The 18,429-nt window shown below is 32.0% G+C and overlaps 3 protein-coding genes across 7 annotated transcripts; all 3 read right to left on the reverse strand.

Annotated features, from left to right (window-relative positions):
* Positions 1 to 38: 38 nt before the first annotated feature.
* LOC133317130 (nucleolar protein 12-like) lies at positions 39 to 2,838 on the reverse strand (the record flags this gene model as incomplete). The annotated part of the gene is made up of 6 exons (XM_061518956.1): positions 2,157 to 2,838; positions 1,983 to 2,041; positions 1,609 to 1,678; positions 1,368 to 1,493; positions 1,142 to 1,270; positions 39 to 204 (listed from the first exon to the last, which is right to left on the reverse strand). Coding segments are annotated over exons 1-6 (1,090 nt in total), but the record flags the coding sequence as incomplete, so codon positions are not given.
* Positions 2,839 to 8,152: 5,314 nt separating this feature from the next.
* Positions 8,153 to 10,837, reverse strand: LOC133317250 (uncharacterized). 2 transcript variants are annotated; one of them, XM_061519102.1, is made up of 5 exons: positions 10,743 to 10,837; positions 10,275 to 10,512; positions 9,970 to 10,166; positions 8,947 to 9,134; positions 8,153 to 8,448 (listed from the first exon to the last, which is right to left on the reverse strand). In XM_061519102.1, the coding sequence occupies exons 1-5, from the start codon at positions 10,835 to 10,837 to the stop codon at positions 8,153 to 8,155; spliced, it is 1,014 nt and encodes a 337-aa protein (XP_061375086.1). The 2 variants fall into 2 exon arrangements, with proteins under 2 accessions (XP_061375086.1, XP_061375094.1); XM_061519110.1 differs by lacking the exon at positions 10,743 to 10,837 and having other exon boundaries at positions 10,271 to 10,312.
* Positions 10,838 to 14,620: 3,783 nt separating this feature from the next.
* On the reverse strand, positions 14,621 to 17,095 carry LOC133317185 (1-aminocyclopropane-1-carboxylate oxidase homolog 1-like). 4 transcript variants are annotated; one of them, XM_061519040.1, is made up of 4 exons: positions 16,945 to 17,071; positions 16,511 to 16,881; positions 15,304 to 15,625; positions 14,621 to 14,980 (listed from the first exon to the last, which is right to left on the reverse strand). In XM_061519040.1, the coding sequence occupies exons 1-4, from the start codon at positions 17,050 to 17,052 to the stop codon at positions 14,729 to 14,731; spliced, it is 1,053 nt and encodes a 350-aa protein (XP_061375024.1). In that variant the 5' UTR covers positions 17,053 to 17,071; the 3' UTR covers positions 14,621 to 14,728. The 4 variants fall into 4 exon arrangements, with proteins under 4 accessions (XP_061375024.1, XP_061375018.1, XP_061375006.1 ...); XM_061519034.1 differs by having other exon boundaries at positions 16,526 to 17,095; XM_061519022.1 differs by having other exon boundaries at positions 16,511 to 17,095.
* Positions 17,096 to 18,429: the final 1,334 nt, after the last annotated feature.

Here is an 18,429-nt window from a genome sequence, read left to right on the forward strand (position 1 = left end):
TCTTCTTTCTTATCTCAGCAACAAGTGCAGCAGCCAACTTCTTTGCAACAGCTGGTATGGCCTTTTCACAGCCAACTTCTTTGCAGGGGTACTAGGAGCTGGTGATGGGTTTGGCCTTTTGGATGGGGTGGCATCCGCTTTGGCATGACAGCATGGATTTTCAACCATCAAGCTCCGTTTCTTAACAGCAAAATTAGCAGCTTCCTGCATTTACAAGACACAACTTTAATAAATATTTATAGACAGAATTCCTGGTGATAAGACTTGGAAAGAAGTTTTTGAACATTCTTTATGCCACTTTTTGCACGTGATAACATTTCCTTTGATGATAACAATCTAAGATGTCTCAAATTAGATCCAGTCAAACACCAATTTGCATATCAATACCATATGGTTTTATGCCAGTAATACCTTCAGGAATTCATTATGCAAAGCAAAAGAAAGAACTAATGGTTCCAGCGGTTTCAGCCCATGCACTGCAAGTGCACCATCACTAATTTCGCAGTTTAAAAGGTTTCTTCATCATAAGAAAATGTCCTAGAGGCATCATTCTTAAATCTAAAGGTAAAGTATTGAGAGAGTTTTCAACAATGTGGACTGAAATAGTCAGACATTGGTACCCAGGACCTGAATCAGATTTTCAAGCCCACATGTGGACTTAAAAAGTGTGATATGCAGCTTCACTCAACCATTACAGAAATTCAGTCCTATACATATCAGTCTCTAACCACTTATATTCTGAATGAAAGAAGCAACTTCCAAAAATAACATGTACCTAGTTACACAAAAAGACACAATACAATAAACGAAGCAGCCAATCTACACCAAAGTAAACAAACCCTACACTAGCAACCGCCCATTTCAATCCTAATGTTCTAGATTATATTTATATCACAAAATATATCTTTTCATAAATAGATAACATGCATTTCTAAAAGTAATCACACAAATAAGTTGGTTTCTACGTAACAAAACGAGGTCTTCATGGGCTTATCAGCCACAAACAGCCCTTTAGTTTTACCACCGAAAGGGAAAAACATGACAAGATGAATTATAACATGTTTGAGCTAAAAATGTAAAAGAGCACAAAGTAAGAAATTTTATCAAAATGCATAACTAATCTGGCACCAAAGCAGCATACCCTTGTTTTAAACAGCACATAGGCAATACCCTTTCCAACATTAAGATGAGGATCTCTAATGACTCTAACAGCTTCTATACTTGATTCCAGGTTGGATATACCACAAAATAACTGATATAGTTCTTCATCCTACACAAAAAGATACGTGAGATCCATTAGACAATACACACACAGAAATGATGTGGTTATGTGACCGCAAAAATAAATCCATTGATTGGAAACACACCTTAACATCAAATGGGAGGTTGCCCACAAAAACAGTTCTCTTGTTATCATAAAGCGAAGCAATCTTCACTTTATGTTTCTTGCGGGGTGGGCAAGCCCTATCAACACGAATGTGATTTCCTTCAACCTACAGTCAGATAATTAAACAATAGTATTAGAAAACTGTCAACTGCAGTCTTCACCAAAAATACAAAGCAAACACCATATTTGATCCAACCCAACTCAGAGGAACAAGGGCATACCACAGTCATGTTGTGGGACAAAGAAGCCTGAGCAGATTCCTCTGTCTTGAAAACAATGTATGCGTGAACACTGCAAAACACAATATTTGTCAATTAGAAATGCCTGAAAAAGGCTTCCTATGCATGAAAATGAATGTATTCTTATCAGACTGTCTGCAAGTCACTTAAGACCATTGGAAAATATAAAATCTAAGCATTAAATCAAAGCAGAATAATTTCTCCAAGCCCAAAACGAGCAGGCTTACTTGATATTGAATCCATAAAATCACACTAAAATGACAAAAAAATAAAAAATAACAGCATTCTCTCTGCAAGCAATTAACAATAATCACAGGAAGTTGCAATTCGATAATTGTTCAATTCAGACCCATTACCTATCAGCGGAATCATTTATTTTCTTCGAATGGATGGCTCCCTTCCTAGGTTTTTTGGTCTGGTTCATCAAGAAAAGTAACAAACATAAATTTAGCACCCAAAAAAAATAAAAATATATCGAAGCCTTAAAGAGTACCAAACGAAAGCAAACATTCAACAAAAAGAAAACCTACATCTTGTATTGGAACAGAACGAGTCACCAGAGACTCAACCTCACCAAATTTCTTAAACTCCTTCAACAAAGTCTTCTTTTTCAACTTGAGAGGCAAATTCCCAACTAAAATAGTCCTCAAAAGCTTATCCTCGTCATCATAACCTTCCTTTGAAACCAACATATCAGCTGGGTTATATATCATCTTCCTCTTGCTCTCAAGAGTTTTATTCCCAAACCTTTCCTTTTCATCTTCCTCTCCTTCCACCACCACACCATACTTCTTCTCCTCCCACTCTTTCTCAAGCTCTTCCCTTTTCCTCTTCTTCTCCTTCATCTTTCCCTCCTCACCTTCGATTACAACCTCGCCCTTTTTTGTTTGCGTACCCAAATTATGATCTTCCCCTTCCCCTTCCCCTTCCCTTTCATCGGAACCGCGTTTCCTCTTCTTTTCCGAAGCTTCAGTTACGGAATCCGAATCAAGAATGGGTCTTTCCTCCTTGTTATTCTTCTCCTCCCACTCTTTCTCAAGCTCTTCCCTTTTCCTCTTCTTCTCCTTCATCTTTCCCTCCTCACCTTCGATTACAACCTCGCCCTTTTTTGTTTGCGTACCCAAATTATGATCTTTCCCTTCCCCTTCCCCTTCCCTTTCATCGGAACCGCGTTTACTCTTCTTCTCCGAAGCTTCAGTTACGGAATCCGAATCAAGATATTTGATTGGTTATATGACTTATTATGGATTCTTATATGTATTAAATATAAATCATATTATATATATTAAAATTTTTATTTAATATCTAAACGTGTCCCAACGTGTCCAAATATGATATTTTTTAGAATTAACGTGTCGGCGTGTCGTGTCGTATCGTGTCCCGCGTCCCGTGTCCGTGCATCATAGGCGTTTCCTATAAGAGCATACTGTGCGACCTAGTTTCACTCTAGCAAGTAATAGTTAGGGATGACAATTCACTAAGGATTTGGATGCTATGGTTACACGAAGAATCATAATTATACAAAAAAAAGAAAGATTAATGATAATAAAAGATTAGGGAGAAAAATATTATAATAAATAATTATAGAATTATAACCGTTGATTTCTTTTTTTCTATGATTGTAATTTTTCAACATGATAATGTTATGTTTTTTTCTTTCATAAAGAGGATCCATTTCCATTCAATAACACATACACATCATAATTATTACTATGATTATACTTATTACTAATGCGATATGAATTTAGGATCAGTTTGAATTTTTTGACAATTATTTTATTTTATGAGTTGATATGATATAATATCATAGAATAATTTACAAATCCTAATTATGTAAAATATTATCCGGATTGACAAGATATGATGAGATGATTAAATTTTTTGATACGAATATGATTATTTTACTTTATGAGTTGATATGACATAATATGATACCAATAATTTGCAAATCCAAATTATGTTAAATATTACGTGGGTTGACAAAATATGACAAAATATAAATAATTTATTTATAATATGACATGACACAAATAATTTATAATGCAGATTAATTTTGGATTGATAATCATTTGATCTATAGACAGCATCGTTGTGGTAAAAGGGTTGATATGTAATACAAATTTATTTAAGTTAATTTTTGCCAACGCAAACATAATTCGAATCTAAAAATGGATGGACCTAAATATGATTTTTTGGTATCGTATTGAAAATTTTCACTCTAAACAATACTTATCAAAATTATATTCTCTTTTTATGTTTATCTCACACTAATAAAACATTGTAAAAGAGTTCATTTTCTATTATTGTTAAAGGGCTTTATATCTCTCATTTGATAGGAGAAAAGAGAATTTGTAGTTGACTCAAATTTTAAGTGGAATTCACCTATATTTCTCTCTACTTACATGTGGGCTTCACATGCTCTCTTATGTCTGTGACATGAAAAGAGTCCTTTTACAACAGATATATTTAATCCATTGTTAAATACTTAAATATCTAATTTTATTATGAAATAACGGTTTCTTACAATAAAGATAAAATGATTTCTTACGATTTTAAAATAATGTCTATTTTGAAAAAATTTAAAAAATAAAGACATTTTATAAATATTATGTGTGCTAAAATTGTAAAAGGAACGTTAAACTCATTTATTAATTATACTGGCTAAGATAAGAATAATAAAAATTTACTGTAACCAAGGTGGGTACGGTGGTCCTGACTGACTAATTATTATGCGGGTACAGTTGTACAAAATAAGATCCCTTGCAGTTGATATTTCACGGCACGCGGTTAAAAATGGTACCTTTATCGTAGTTCACTGCTATTATTACTCTTTTTGTTTTTGTTCAACAGTGCTGATTGTGTTTCTGAATAATGAACGGCTTTTTTCGAATGGAAGGGCACTATTTCAGTATTTTTATTTTTATTTTCTTTCTCACCCTTGAAAATGGGGAAAAGAAGAAGGATTATAAGAATGAAATTTGTGTTGAAATACGTGTTAGGAACACGGGAGTGGTTAATTTTTTTTTTTTTTGGATTTTATAAGAGTTATGTTGTATTAAAAGTGATTGTGTCATGTTATATAGATTCGTTTTCCATGCTTTAATTTTTTTTTTGCTTCAAAACAAGCGAACCTCATAAAATATTATGTGTGTAAGAAACTTTTTTTTCATGTTACATGAAGAATGCAAATCTCTTTTTTTTTTTATGTAATTTTGTTTTTGTTTTGTTTGTGAGATGTCTCACCACTCACCTGTAGTTGAAGTCAATGATCACCAAAGGAGGTGGGGATCTTGCACACGTTTTTTGTTTTAGCCTTTTAGGATAAGGCAACGAGAGTAATGTTTTTCTTTTATTCCGTTAAAAAAGAATAGGTTTTTTTATACTAATATTAAATTTTAAAATTTGATAACAAATTTTATCTGTTAATTTTGATTAATTAACTGTTATCATTTATTAATATTAATTCTCAATAAATGATAACCGTTGATTGATGGAAATCATAGGTTAGTATTTGATGTCGAATTTCAAAATTTGACACCTCAAAGAATACTATCCTTTTATATATATATATATATATATATATATATATATATATATAGAATCTTTTGACACCACCGTCAAATTTAAAGTTAGACACTTCATCAGAGAGTCATTATATCAAAAAAGATCAACGACTCTAATGTATAGGCACGTGACACCATTAATATTTTTTGATCTGATGGCTCTCAGATGAAGTGTCAAATTTTAAATTTAACACCAGTGTAAATTACACTCTTAATCTTAATCTTGTCCGTTGAACTCATTTATATCTAAGGGCTCAAATTTTTTAATAATGTGAGTCAATGGATACAAGTGGATCAATGGTCAAGATTGAGTGTAAGGCTTTTAACTTTTACATCGTGTAAGAATGTCCTGCCTATATATATATATGAAAAAAGAGGATCTATATATAAATATATATATGAAAAAAGAGGTAGATCCTTTGACACCTCATCAGATAATCGTTAGATCAAAAAAGATCCACGACTCTGATTTATAAGCATGTGACACCATTGATCTTTTTTTTATCTAATAGCTATCGCATGAGGTGTCAAACTTTAAATTTGACACTGGTGTCAAAAAATCCTACCTCATGAAAAAATGTTTTTCCTTTTAAATGATACAATTTATATTATTTTACTCTCACAAAGAGGTGTGACCCACGCTTTTTTAAATTGCGGTCTCGGTAGAAACTTACTTATAATTTCTAGAGTTTGAATTTGAATTTTAAAATTACTTTACAAGGAATTTTACCAAATCATTGTGATATTTGACTTGAAATTACTTAAAAACTTATTTTTCACAAAAAATTTAAGTCTAATTAAAATAAATAAGTGGACAAAATTAAAATTGACGCAAGTAGACTAAGTATATTCCTAAAATATATCCACACATTCTAAAAACTATAATACTTTATAACATTCAGAGAGATTTAATATTAAGCAAACAGATTGGCTTAACCGGAGACAAATATGTAACATGTTAATAAACAAAGGTGAAAAAAAGTAATCTATTAACACAATTTTCAATAAAAAGTAAAATTGAAGTAGTCCTGTATTTAACTGTTGTAAAAGAAAGTATTTTTTTCATTTTTCACATTACTGAAGTCCTTTGTCAAGCTTTGCAACGAATGTCTCAAGATATTTTAAATGCTTTACATCTAGTTTCAACTACAAAAGAGTTACTTCAGAAATTAAGAGAGACAGGTTGGGAAGCTTTCTTGGTTCATGTTCAAGAATTTTGCATAAAACATGACATTGACATTCCAGAGAGTGCAAAATATATTGGAAGGAGAGGTCGTGCTCGAAATGAATAAGGTGATTTTTTTACTAAAATTTTTTATATGGTAAATATCTTTTGTGCTACAATTGATTATCAATTGACAAAATTAAATAACAGGTTCAATGATAATACTGTAGAATTACTTGCTTTGAGCATGGCTTTAGATCCAAGAAACATGTACAAGTCATTTAATAGTGATGACATTTGCAAACTTGTTGATAAATTTTATTCTAGAGATTTCACAGAACAGAAAAAATTGCATTTGAAGATGGAGTTACAAGATTTTGAGCTTGACATTCCTAAACATCCAGATTTGATTAATTTATCAACTACATCATAATTATGTCAAGGGCTAGCAAGAATTGAAAAGTCCATCATTTACCCTCTTATTGATAGAGTGATTAGACTTGTACTCACTCTTTCAGTTTTTACAGCAACAACTGAAAGATCTTTCTCAGCTATGAAGATAATCAAGACCAGACTTCGAAATAGAATGGAAGACCAATTTCTTGATGATTCTTTGATTACATACATTGAAAAAGAAATTATTTTGAGTTTTAGCACGGATTCAATTATAAATGAGTTTAACAATATGAAAACACGTAGAGTAAGAGTTAAGTGAAGTGATCTTAATTTCTATAATAGATTTCTTTCAATTTTTTGCATATTAGGTCTGTATTGTATTTGAAGTAGTTTTATTTATGAAGAGGTACTTTTATTTTTTGCCCCTTCTCAATAAAATTCCTGGGTCCGCCACTGGTGCTACGAGTTCATCAATGTTGGATGTTTACCGAAGTTTATCGAATATCAACTGCTATTTCCCAATTCTAAACAACAGGTATATATATTGAGTAGGTATTGATAACGGCACAATGTCCCTTCGTAATGATATATCACATTTGTTTAAGGTCTATATGGTTATTGCTTTTGTGCTAAATTTGAAATTTGCTATTTATGTTAAGTTTAAAATTACAGGAATTTGATATTCATGAACTCATGGTTTACAAATTGAAGTTGGATGTTGTATTATTATTATTATTATTATTATTATTATTATTATTATTATATACATTCACGTGTGTTATATCTTGATATGGGTCTAACTAATTTACATATTGATTATGGATTTGGAGTTTTACGTTTGCCAAATCGATCAATATGATGATGGGTTGCTCTTTATTGTAGCCATTGGATGTAAGAAGAGGGGTCTCCATTGCCAAATTGCAAAATTAAGAAGATTATCTGATAGAAGAAACAACCATCAATCAGTGGATATTTATTTTATTTTTTTATACATAAAGGAAAACTAAAACAAAACAACTACATATTCCAAATTCTAAGGAGACTAATTCCAGTAATGTTATTATGCAAGAAACATGTGCTTGTCACACAACATCCCGGACACATTGAAAAGAGCAAGCCTAAAAGAGACACAAAAAAATAATCACATACAGTCCTTCACCCAAGTATGAATACAAAACTGGCCAAACAAAATTAGGTTTTATATACATTTAAGATGAGGAGAAATGCAAGAATATGAAGGGAAATCCTGAAATGATCTTTTGGCCTATTAAAGAGAACACTCAGGAAGCTCACATTTACCATTTTCCCAACTATGAATACAAAGAAAACTGAGCAAAGGGCATCTAAATCTGTTATAAGGACAAAGGCATATAACTTATAGGCACTTCCAAATGAACAAAAGCTACTTCGACTTCTTGGATTTCTTTACATGTTTAGAGGTTAGAAACTCAGCATCATCCTTAATGAAACTCCACCAGAGGTAGGTTAGAGGAATAGTAGTGGCATGCCAAAGAGCATGTGCATCTATAAGTCCTTGATATGGAGGGAAATCATATATTTCTAGGAGCATTGCAAGGCCACAAGCAAGAACAACAAAGCGGAGCTTCCACCGTGAGGGATGGCGACTAATAAAACCCCAAACTTGCCAAATGGTAAGTTGTGCTACAGCCATCGCTACACAAACTTTCATATTCCATCCTGTAAAGTTAGAATGAGAATGTCATAAAAAGATCACAAGAAGGGGGGAAAATAAATGGTATGAATAAGAAAAATCACAAAGACATAACGAAGAAAAACAAATTTTTTTTTTAATCTCTCTCAAATACAAATACAAATTCACCCATTATGATTCACCATGGAAACATAACTTCACTTTTCTAAAAGATGATAGCAATTTAAACCCAATCCCATCTATCCACTTCTCAAAAGTAAGTCTCACCATGACCACAAAAAATTCAAATAAACACACCAAAAGAATGGGTCGGATGAAAATATTTTTAAGCAAAGAATCCTGTCAATAATCTTGCAATGGAAGCAGAAGCCACGTAAGTGTATGGCATAGATAATTAACAAACAGTTCAAGGTGAATTTTTATCAGAAAGGGAAATAAAGAAAACATGGGCCCTTCATGTAACTCTTGGCCTCAGAATTAATTTATAATACAAAGATTACTTGAGGGATAGATATGTCACATACCGTAGTCTAGTTTAAAGACGTTGAGGAATAATATATGCGTGATCACAAAAGCTATCAAGGGAGCAGAAAGCATAACTCTGGTAGCCTCATCCCTTACATTGAAGCTTCGTAACATGGCTAAAATGAGGGAGTATCCAATGAGAGCCACCGCAGATGAGTAGTCTAGCCTCTCAGATAACTCAAAATCTCTGCATTTCAATTTAGGGAAAAATTTACGAAATATGCTACTATATTGAATGGATAATAAGACAGGTTGTTTCCTGTCTAATTGTTTAGGTAAGATTATGGGAGATATAGTTTTTAAAGAACAATAGGAGTATTAACATAAGTTAGAACACCATCAGCATTAGCTTTAATTATATATATATATATATATATATGGAAAAAGACTTCTCAGTGTTACATGAGAAGTCTCTTCTCCTACCACTCTCACTTTGATATCCGTGCCGGCCACTTTTCTATTTTCTATTTTTTTTCAAGGTGGCCCCCACTCCTTTCTCTCTCAGTAGGACGTTCAAACTTCTCATGCAACATGAGAAGTTGCAAGTCCATATATAGATATATATATATATATATATATATTATGGAGCGAGCAAAAAGATTTTTAGGTGAGGATTGTAATTTTCAAAGCAAACACATATACAATCATTACAATTTTTTAATGTGTCTGAGACCAAGCTGTAGCTTTCATTCAGTATTCAAAAGGTAGTAGTGGAGATAAACATATACTAAAATTTGACATAAGAAATACCAGTTTAAATATTTCACACTCATTTAACTGTGACTGAATTTGGGACACATAACGTGACTATGTGACCAGGAGATTCAGACTCAGTCCAATAGAAGAACAAAGAAATGCCACTTCATCAACCAACAACACTATACAACATGATTGGACCTTATCTAAAATCAATCACTCTTAAGGACAAGTACATTCTTAGAAGTTAGGATAACCAAAGCAGAATGACATTGAACATTTGGAATCAGCACAAAATACTGAAAATATCTGCATGAGTAACTTACCGAGTGTGGAAAACAGCACTCCAGAACCAGGAGTTCACTGATAAGAGCCCAAAGATATGCCACAAAACAGCATACTCGTAGGAGGCCTTCTTGCCAACTTGTTTATGAAACTTATTCTTCAGAAGAGTGAAAAAGGACTTCCAACCATAAAAATGCATTGCAAGATTGAGGGCAGAGAAAGCCACAGAAGCAGGCTCCTGAATAAATGGATGACATGTCAGATCTGTAAACAAAAAACTTTGATGTCATTGGACACCAATTCCAAAAGAAGGAGCATAGGGTGCATGGTTTCTTCAGTGACAAACCTGTATCCCATATATACGCTTGAAGGGCCATTTACCATGATATTTTACTGGACCATCATTAAATAACTCTCTCTCTTTCTCTCTATCAAGAATGCAGTTGTACCGGCAGTCACTTTGGCAATTCCATTTTTTCCATTGTACATAAAGTGATTCTAGCATGTCCCTTGGATGATTAATGAGGACTTCATCTGAAGAAAATTTACAGTATCCAGTTTCCTCACATTGTCTTACACAACTCCTGATATCCAAAGCAAAGCAAGAAACAGCATCAAAACACTTTTATCCCAAACTAGTTGAGGTCGGTGACTGATAAATCCAAATGAAGAGTACCAAAAGATTGAGAGAAAAAATGGTGGAAATAAAAAAATAAAAAATAAAAATTTCAGCATAAAATGTGTTCCAAATACAATTAACTATTGACATGGACAACTTTCAGAAGAAGACTGGAGAAAGATTGGAGCTAAGTACCTATAACGTGGATCAGCATCACCAGCACTTGCATTTAATACCCCAATAGATGATGAAATCACCAAAAAGAAAGCAACAGCATAACGACCAAACATCTGATTACATAAGATTTGAAACTCAAAGGTTACAGCTTGATCAACAAAGAAAATGCAAATCCTAACAAAGTGGTACAGGTACATTTTCTGGTCAAGCACAATGCCATGTCATAGCATAAGAACATAATCAAAACCATAATGTTTAAATAATTTGATTTCATACGTTAGAACAATAACTGATTCCCCTCCTGCCAGAAGCCCTCAATAAAAAAGAAAAGAAAAATGTTGCACTTATCATGATCAAGAGATATATGCTTCATTCAAATCATAAAAAGGGAAAACTAAATTCAAATAATGAATTTGGCCATGCATTAGACTGGTATTGCCCATAAACTAAAGTGGGGTACGAAAAAGTTTGAAACTTTTTTCATCATTTCTTTCCCCAGAAATCTAACAATTAATATTACCATTTCTTATTTTTTCCTTCTAAAAAATTAAAAACCCATATCTGAAACCCCCTCAAAAAAAAATTCTCAGTATTCAGATAGCTTTTAAATTCAATAAATAAAGATTCTGAATACCTTAACAAAGGAACAAACATTTGAGAGAGAGACAGAGAGAGAGAGAGATTACCTTTAAGGTGGTGAGAATTGAATGCAGAAAAGAAAGTGTTAGTAAAAAAATTTGAAGTGTTAAAAAAACGAGTCCAGGAATGGCGGAAACAGAGGAAAACAGGGGAAGCTGTTCCTCTCATTTTTTTAGAGGATCTCAGCCATCCATGATTTTAAAAGACAATTCAACGGTGGCTAACTTACTGCAATCTATACGACACCGTTTTCCTTTAATTGGTGAAAAGTGAAAACTAGAGGCACGGACTTGCAAGCAATAATAAATATAATTTTGATTTCAAATTTATCAGAACCGAAATTGATTATCAATCTTAATTAATATATTTGGAACAAATAAAGAGTTGAGGTATAGAATCATAATTCTCAATTGAATTAGCATTTCACTGTTTAAATATTTTATAAAGAATATCTAAAAAATAATTAAATTCAATTAATGAATAATGAGGAGAAGAACAATGAAGAGATATTTTAGAAAGAGTGGAAAACAATGAAGAACCACTGAAATATTAGAGATATTTCCTCTCTTTATATATAATAGGGTTATATTTATCTTATGTCGTAAGAAAATGGTTATCTCATATTATAAAAATAAAATTATAAGTGGGACTCACATATAAAAAAAGAGAAAAAAAAATAGATATGAAATTCACCTCCATTTTATATGTGTAGGAAACTTGTTTATCTTATTTAACATAAGATAAATATAACCATATATAATAATGCATAAAATGTTGCTTTCACTTATAACAACTGTGAAATTTCGCGAAGGGAAGAATTAGTACAAGAATTATGACTCGGACCTAGTAAATTTTATAAGGGGACGAAATTATAATATATATATTTTTCTTTTCGATTATTTCTATGAAAAATAAAATAAAAATAATATCCACAATTAAAAGTTTCTATAAATTTCGACAAGTGATCATAAATTATGTGAAAAAAAAAAATCAGAAATAACACTTAAACTTAAGCTAGTTAGTATAAAATTGAGGGGGTGATCGTCCCTCTCTTGCTCAATACTATCTATAACATATAAATAGAATATCATGGATATGACAAACAATTGGTTCACCCCTTGTAAATACTACGGTTGGCAAATGAGCAAATTCGTCGAGTTGGCGTGTAATCAGTCAAAAATGAGTTGGTTTGAGTTTGTAAAAATGAGCTGCCAACTCGTGACAACCCAATCCGAGTCTCGAGAAAAACAAGCCAACCCGCAAGTCAAATGGGACACCTCGTGGGTTGAGAAATACAATATATAATATAAAAAAAATGAACAAAACCTACACCTCATCGCCTTTTTTCCTTCTCTAAACAACCTAAGTCCCTAATCCTCTCACATCGCTGCCATTTTTGTTCGAACTCTCACTCAGAAATTGAGACGCAGTCGCCAGCCACCACCGTCTACGCTCCGTCAGCCCTGGCTTCATCGCCTTAGCTGCTCAGTCTTGGCCTTAGTTCCTGCATCGAAAGCTTCTTGTATTTTTGGTTTTTTGCTTTTCATTTTGTAACCCTTTTTCTGTTTTGCTTTTTTTTTTTTTTTTTTTTATAAATCATTCTGTAAGACCATTGGATTGTTTAAGCTGATAGAAGCCACATACTATAGGTTCATTTAAATGGGCTCAAAACGAGCCAACCCGCGAGCCATTTTGAGCCAACCCGCGAGCCAATTTTCAAGCCAACTCGTGACCCATTTTTTTAAGCCAAACAAGCAGTCATTTTTTCGAGCCAACCCTAACTCGACTCGGGTTGGGTTTTCTGGCTCAATTTTTTTCGAGCTAACCCTAACCTGACTTGTTTGGATTGCACGCAAATTGGGCTGGGTCGAATTGGGTTGCCCTATTTTTTCAACCCTAATAAATATCAAGTAACGTTTTATAGCAATATGTACTCTTTTAGCTGCAGGTTCCTATAACTTATTACTTCATTCATCCTATAACTTGCTTTTTCTGCACTTCCCCGCTATCACTCTTTAAAATTTGCATAATTGGTATTTTGTTCCAGTTTTAATTTTTTTTATTATTTTTTTTTCCTCTTTTGAATTATATAAAAATTTGTCACTATTTAATCAAAGTTTGACCAAACCCTAATCCTCGGTAACAGGGGCGGAGCAAAGGGAGAGGTGTGGATAGGTGGTATGTAAATGGGCTAGGTTGGTCAAGAGAGGCTTACGATTTAACCGATATTAGGCTAAATTCGACCTATTAAATATAGTTAAATAGAACAGATCTAGATTTTAAAAAGTCTATTTAGAAAACAGGCCCTAGTTTTTTTTTTTTACATGACGAGCCTATAAGCTTAAAGCCAGCTTATATTATAATATTATTTTAATAATTTTAAATAATAAAGTAATGTTATTTTAATTATTTTTTAATTATTGAATGTTTAATAGATTTAAACAAGCTAATAGGCCTAGGCCAATATTTTTGTTTTTTAAATATAGGTCAGACTAGACATATAATTTGGGCCAATATAAGGGTAACATGCTGGGCTAGCCTAAAATATTTTACATAGACCTGAGCTATTTAAGTTAAAGCCTAACCTAACCTATTTACGCCCTTAATCACTGGTCACCTCTCCTAGCTTTTCCCTTAAAAACACTTATGATATTTAGTTTTTTTTATTAGTTTTAATAATATTTGTAACTTTGATATTTTATTTTTGCCCCTCGTCATAAAAAATACTGAGTTTATCACTACTTGATAAGTCATTTACTCCGGTAAGTACCGGTCAAATTTTGATCAAATAAGATAGATTAATATATAATTTGAGAAAAGAAATATAATAATGAAAGAAAAATATTTGTCCTTTTAAATAATGATCATTTTAGTTAAAAGTAGTGTTTTTTATTTAAAATTTAAATTAAAAAAAATAATCCACTTTCTCCTTGTATAATTTTCATTGTATATCTCTTTCTCTAACTTAAAAGGACACAATTCTATATCCTTTAAAAGGACAAACTCCAAACTCTAATAATATATAGTTTGGAAAAATAGATAAAATAATATTTAAAAAAAAATAAGAACAAAATTGTCAATGTGGTAAAACATTAAATTCACTGGGCGTTGCTTCATATGATGATATAATCAACGCAAGCAAAGAATTCTTGTTTCACCTCACGTGTTTTAAAACCAAGCAAATGATAGAAACAGGGATGTACATTTTTTAATATCTCAGTTGCAAGACATAGGCGATGCAACAAATTTTAGTCCGAGAATAAGATAGATAATCATATTGAATTTGATATAAGCTATTATTTTCAACTTACATAGTTCATTCATTTATTGTGCTAAATAAACAACCTCAGTCCACATTATCCAACTCAAATCCTGAAATGTTGAAGAGCAGAGGTCCCATCAAGGCCTTTTGCAGTGAAGTAGGCTACATAATCTGTAACTGTGGTTTCTCTATATTTGGGAGGATTTTCTTCTGATAATAATTCTTTTATAGGTCCATAGAGCTTCGATGATGGTTTAGCATCTGTGCTGAAAAAGCATGCAACAGATATTCTTGGACCTATGTGATTTGCCAGAACTCTGTGTTGCACACTCTTGAATCTGTCATTTGTTACAAGCTGCACTTCAACAAAATTAATAATTAGCTGTATTTATATAAGTTCATTTCACATATCATAAGAATTTGTAAAATTTCAATTTCATACACGGCTTTTGCTTTATACCGGATAAAAATATTAATGCAAATAAGTATTGTTCCATAACTTATACTAGCCAATTTAATACAATTTCATACACCATAAGTCCATAACTTATACTAGCCAATTTAATATAACCATGGTAAAATTTATTAGTTTGTGACAATGAAGCTGCAGTTGCAATAAGCATTCACAATAATTGTAGCGGGAAATACACACATGTATATAAGCAACAGAAAACTTGCCTGCAGAAGATCACCAATATTAACTATAAGAGCCCCAGGTTCTGGAATTATATCAATCCACTTGTCCTGGTAAAGAATCTGGAGGCCACCAATATGGTCCTGGAGAAGCACTGTGAGAAAAGAATCATCTGAATGCTTGGTGACTCCCATAGTTAATTCAGGTTCAGGGCATGCAGGATAGTAATGGCAAAGTAAAAGAAGTCCCTCAGCACAACCCATGTCTTTTAAATGGTCTGAATGCAGCCCAAGAGCTTCTGATAGTAATTCAATGAGTGTAATCCCCAGTTTCATTACATTTGTCCCATATTCCAATAGTATATCCCTACAAGAAGATGCAATCAGGAAGCAATGAAATACCCTCTGGTAGAAATAGAAAGTTTAACTTTGGATCTTCTTTCACTTTGTAACTTAACTTGCATTGGCTTGTATAGCAGTTTGCCTAACTTCATATTACAACCTTGATTCATAATTCTTCACTTTAACAAAAGTGGGAGACACACTTTATAGTCTATTGTGCTACTTTGAGGTTCTTAGAATCTTTTTCATGAACCAAGGATGATTCTTTGTAGATTTCATGTGTATTAATATCATACAAATATAAACTTCTGAAGCTAAATATACCTCTATCTAAGTGGCCTAAAATTTTGGTTAGTGTCAAAGAAATATAATATAAACCTATTGATGAAGTGAAGTTTAAATTATTGAGTTGGATTGGTTGCTTATAGGGGTGTAAATTAGGTTTTGGATTAAATAAGTTATGTCCATGTAAAATATTTTAGGCCTGGTCTAGTCTGTTAGTCTTATATAAGCCTAAATTATAAGTCTGGTCTGACCTATATTTAAAACTTAAAAACCTAAGTCTAGGCATGTTAATCTGTTTAAGTCTATTAGACATTCAATAATTAAAAAAAATTATTAAAATAATATTACTTTATTATTAAAAATTATTAAAATAATAATTTTATTTATTTTATTTAAAATAAATAATATGATATAAACCACCCGTAAACTTATAGACCCGACATATAAAAGAAAGCCTATAACTTAATTTTTAAATAGATTTTTTTAAAAATCTAAGTAAGATATATTTAATTATATATAATAGGTCAAATTTAACCTAAATACTTGGTCATAGATAGCCTTTGTTAAACCCTGCCTATTTACAGCACTACTTGCTTATCACTTTAGTATACAAACATGGACTAACCTGCATACTACCGGCAAGTCTTCTGGTTTGGGAGTATTAGGAGCCAGGTAACATTCCAAACTATCCCTCCAATTGAGTGCTGATGAACTATACAGATCAAAGTTGCTATTATAAACAAAAGGCCTAGTCAGATCACGGGTATATAGCTCTTTTTTCACCTCACTATCTTGTTCATGAAACCTTCGCACCCCATCTTTTATGTCCTCTAGAACAGTCACAGGGATGCCATGATTAATAACCTGAAAGAAACCCCATGTCTCAGATGCTTCCCTTATTCTGCCTATGATTTCTTGGCGTGTACTTTGATCTTTGCCAACACCTGCAAGGTCTATAACAGGAATTATGTGTTCTGTGTTGCCTAAATTTGAGGCCTTCACAAATTTATCATTTGGTTGATGAAATAAGCTTGGGATCTTAGTAATCCCTTCATCAACAAGGCCTTTCACACCAGCTTTAGTATCATCAAATGCTTTGAGCTCACAAAACCTATCAGAGACTTGCTTAACTGTTCCTGCAATTTCATCTTTAGTAGAAAATTCCATATTGTTTCTGTTTCAGTTGAACCTTCAGAGCAGAACAAGAAGAGAAAAATAACCAAGAGAAAAATATCATGTAATAATTATAGACTTGGCTCTAATGGGACTTTTGACTTTTACATATGTGTACTACACACACAAAGTGAAGTGTTGCGTGGTCATCTTGGTGGCTATCCTTTTGTTTGCATGTTACCTATTTATACATCACTACTTATACTTTCCTCACTATGGTGAAGTGCATCATGAGGATAAATTTGTCCATGAAAATAGCATTTGAATTTAAGGAAAAAGTAATTAGTTTTAAATCAATTTAAGTCATTGCCAGTTGTTTTTCTCTGGTTAAATTTATTTCAAGATGAGTCACCCTTTGCCACAAGGTTATGTTGAATGCATGACTTTGAAGACTAGAGAAACCAATAATTTTGTTTTTTTTAAAAAGAAAAAATATTTGTTATTTTAAAGAATATAATTTTGTGTCATTTTAAATGAAACGATTGTAATTTAGTGTATATTTGTTGGTTCTTTATATGGAAAAAAATATCTAATGTTACTTTAGATAATTTTGTCTAATGTTCACCAAAACGATGTCGTTTTGAGGTTGAAAATTTAAAAAATTAGAATGATAAATACTATTATAACCCTGAAATAAATTAAAATTATAAATACGTCATGATTTTCGTCCCAAAACGACGTCGTTTCGACGAAAATTAGATAAAGTTGTCTAAAGTAACTTTAGAAAAAACGAACCCTCTTTATATTGTGTCTCATTGAGAATACTTTATCTCCCCTCTTCCTAATTTTGTGGAGGTAAAGAAATATAAAGCCCAACAAATATTTACTAAATTAAGATTATTTCATTTAAATATTATTAAATTGTGTATTTTAAATGACAAATATTTTTCTTTTAAAATAAATTAATAAAAGATTTCCTTTGAATCCAACCAAAAGTCTAGCAACAAATTATTGGCCTTAATCTTGAAGGCCTACCCTCAACAAACCCGATTTGTGTCCTGCAATAAGGGAGTAAGTTTTAATAAATTTATAATTTATTCAAAATAACGTTTTTATTTTTTAATCGTTACTTATTTGCCTTACCGTTATTTTTTTAGTTATTTGAATTAGTTGTATAAAATATTGATTTAAAAACCTTTGAAAATTTAAAATTTAAAATGAGAATTGTCGTACTTTTTTTTTTGATACATAGAATTGTCTTACTTATATACGTACCATTGTTTAATTCGTTCGTATTTATATACAAATTCACATCTGGTTGGGGAATTGAGGGCTTGTGCCGGATTTTGTTCAGCCCAAACTTGTCTAGTGGTTAAAACCCATTTTTGCAAATATATTAATTTTCTACTCAAATTTATTTATTTTTTAATT

This window comes from Gastrolobium bilobum, unplaced genomic scaffold (assembly GCF_033153095.1).
Source record: "Gastrolobium bilobum isolate Gb01-03AN ecotype WA unplaced genomic scaffold, APGP_CSIRO_Gbil_v1 utg58662, whole genome shotgun sequence".
NCBI lineage: Eukaryota > Viridiplantae > Streptophyta > Magnoliopsida > Fabales > Fabaceae > Gastrolobium > Gastrolobium bilobum.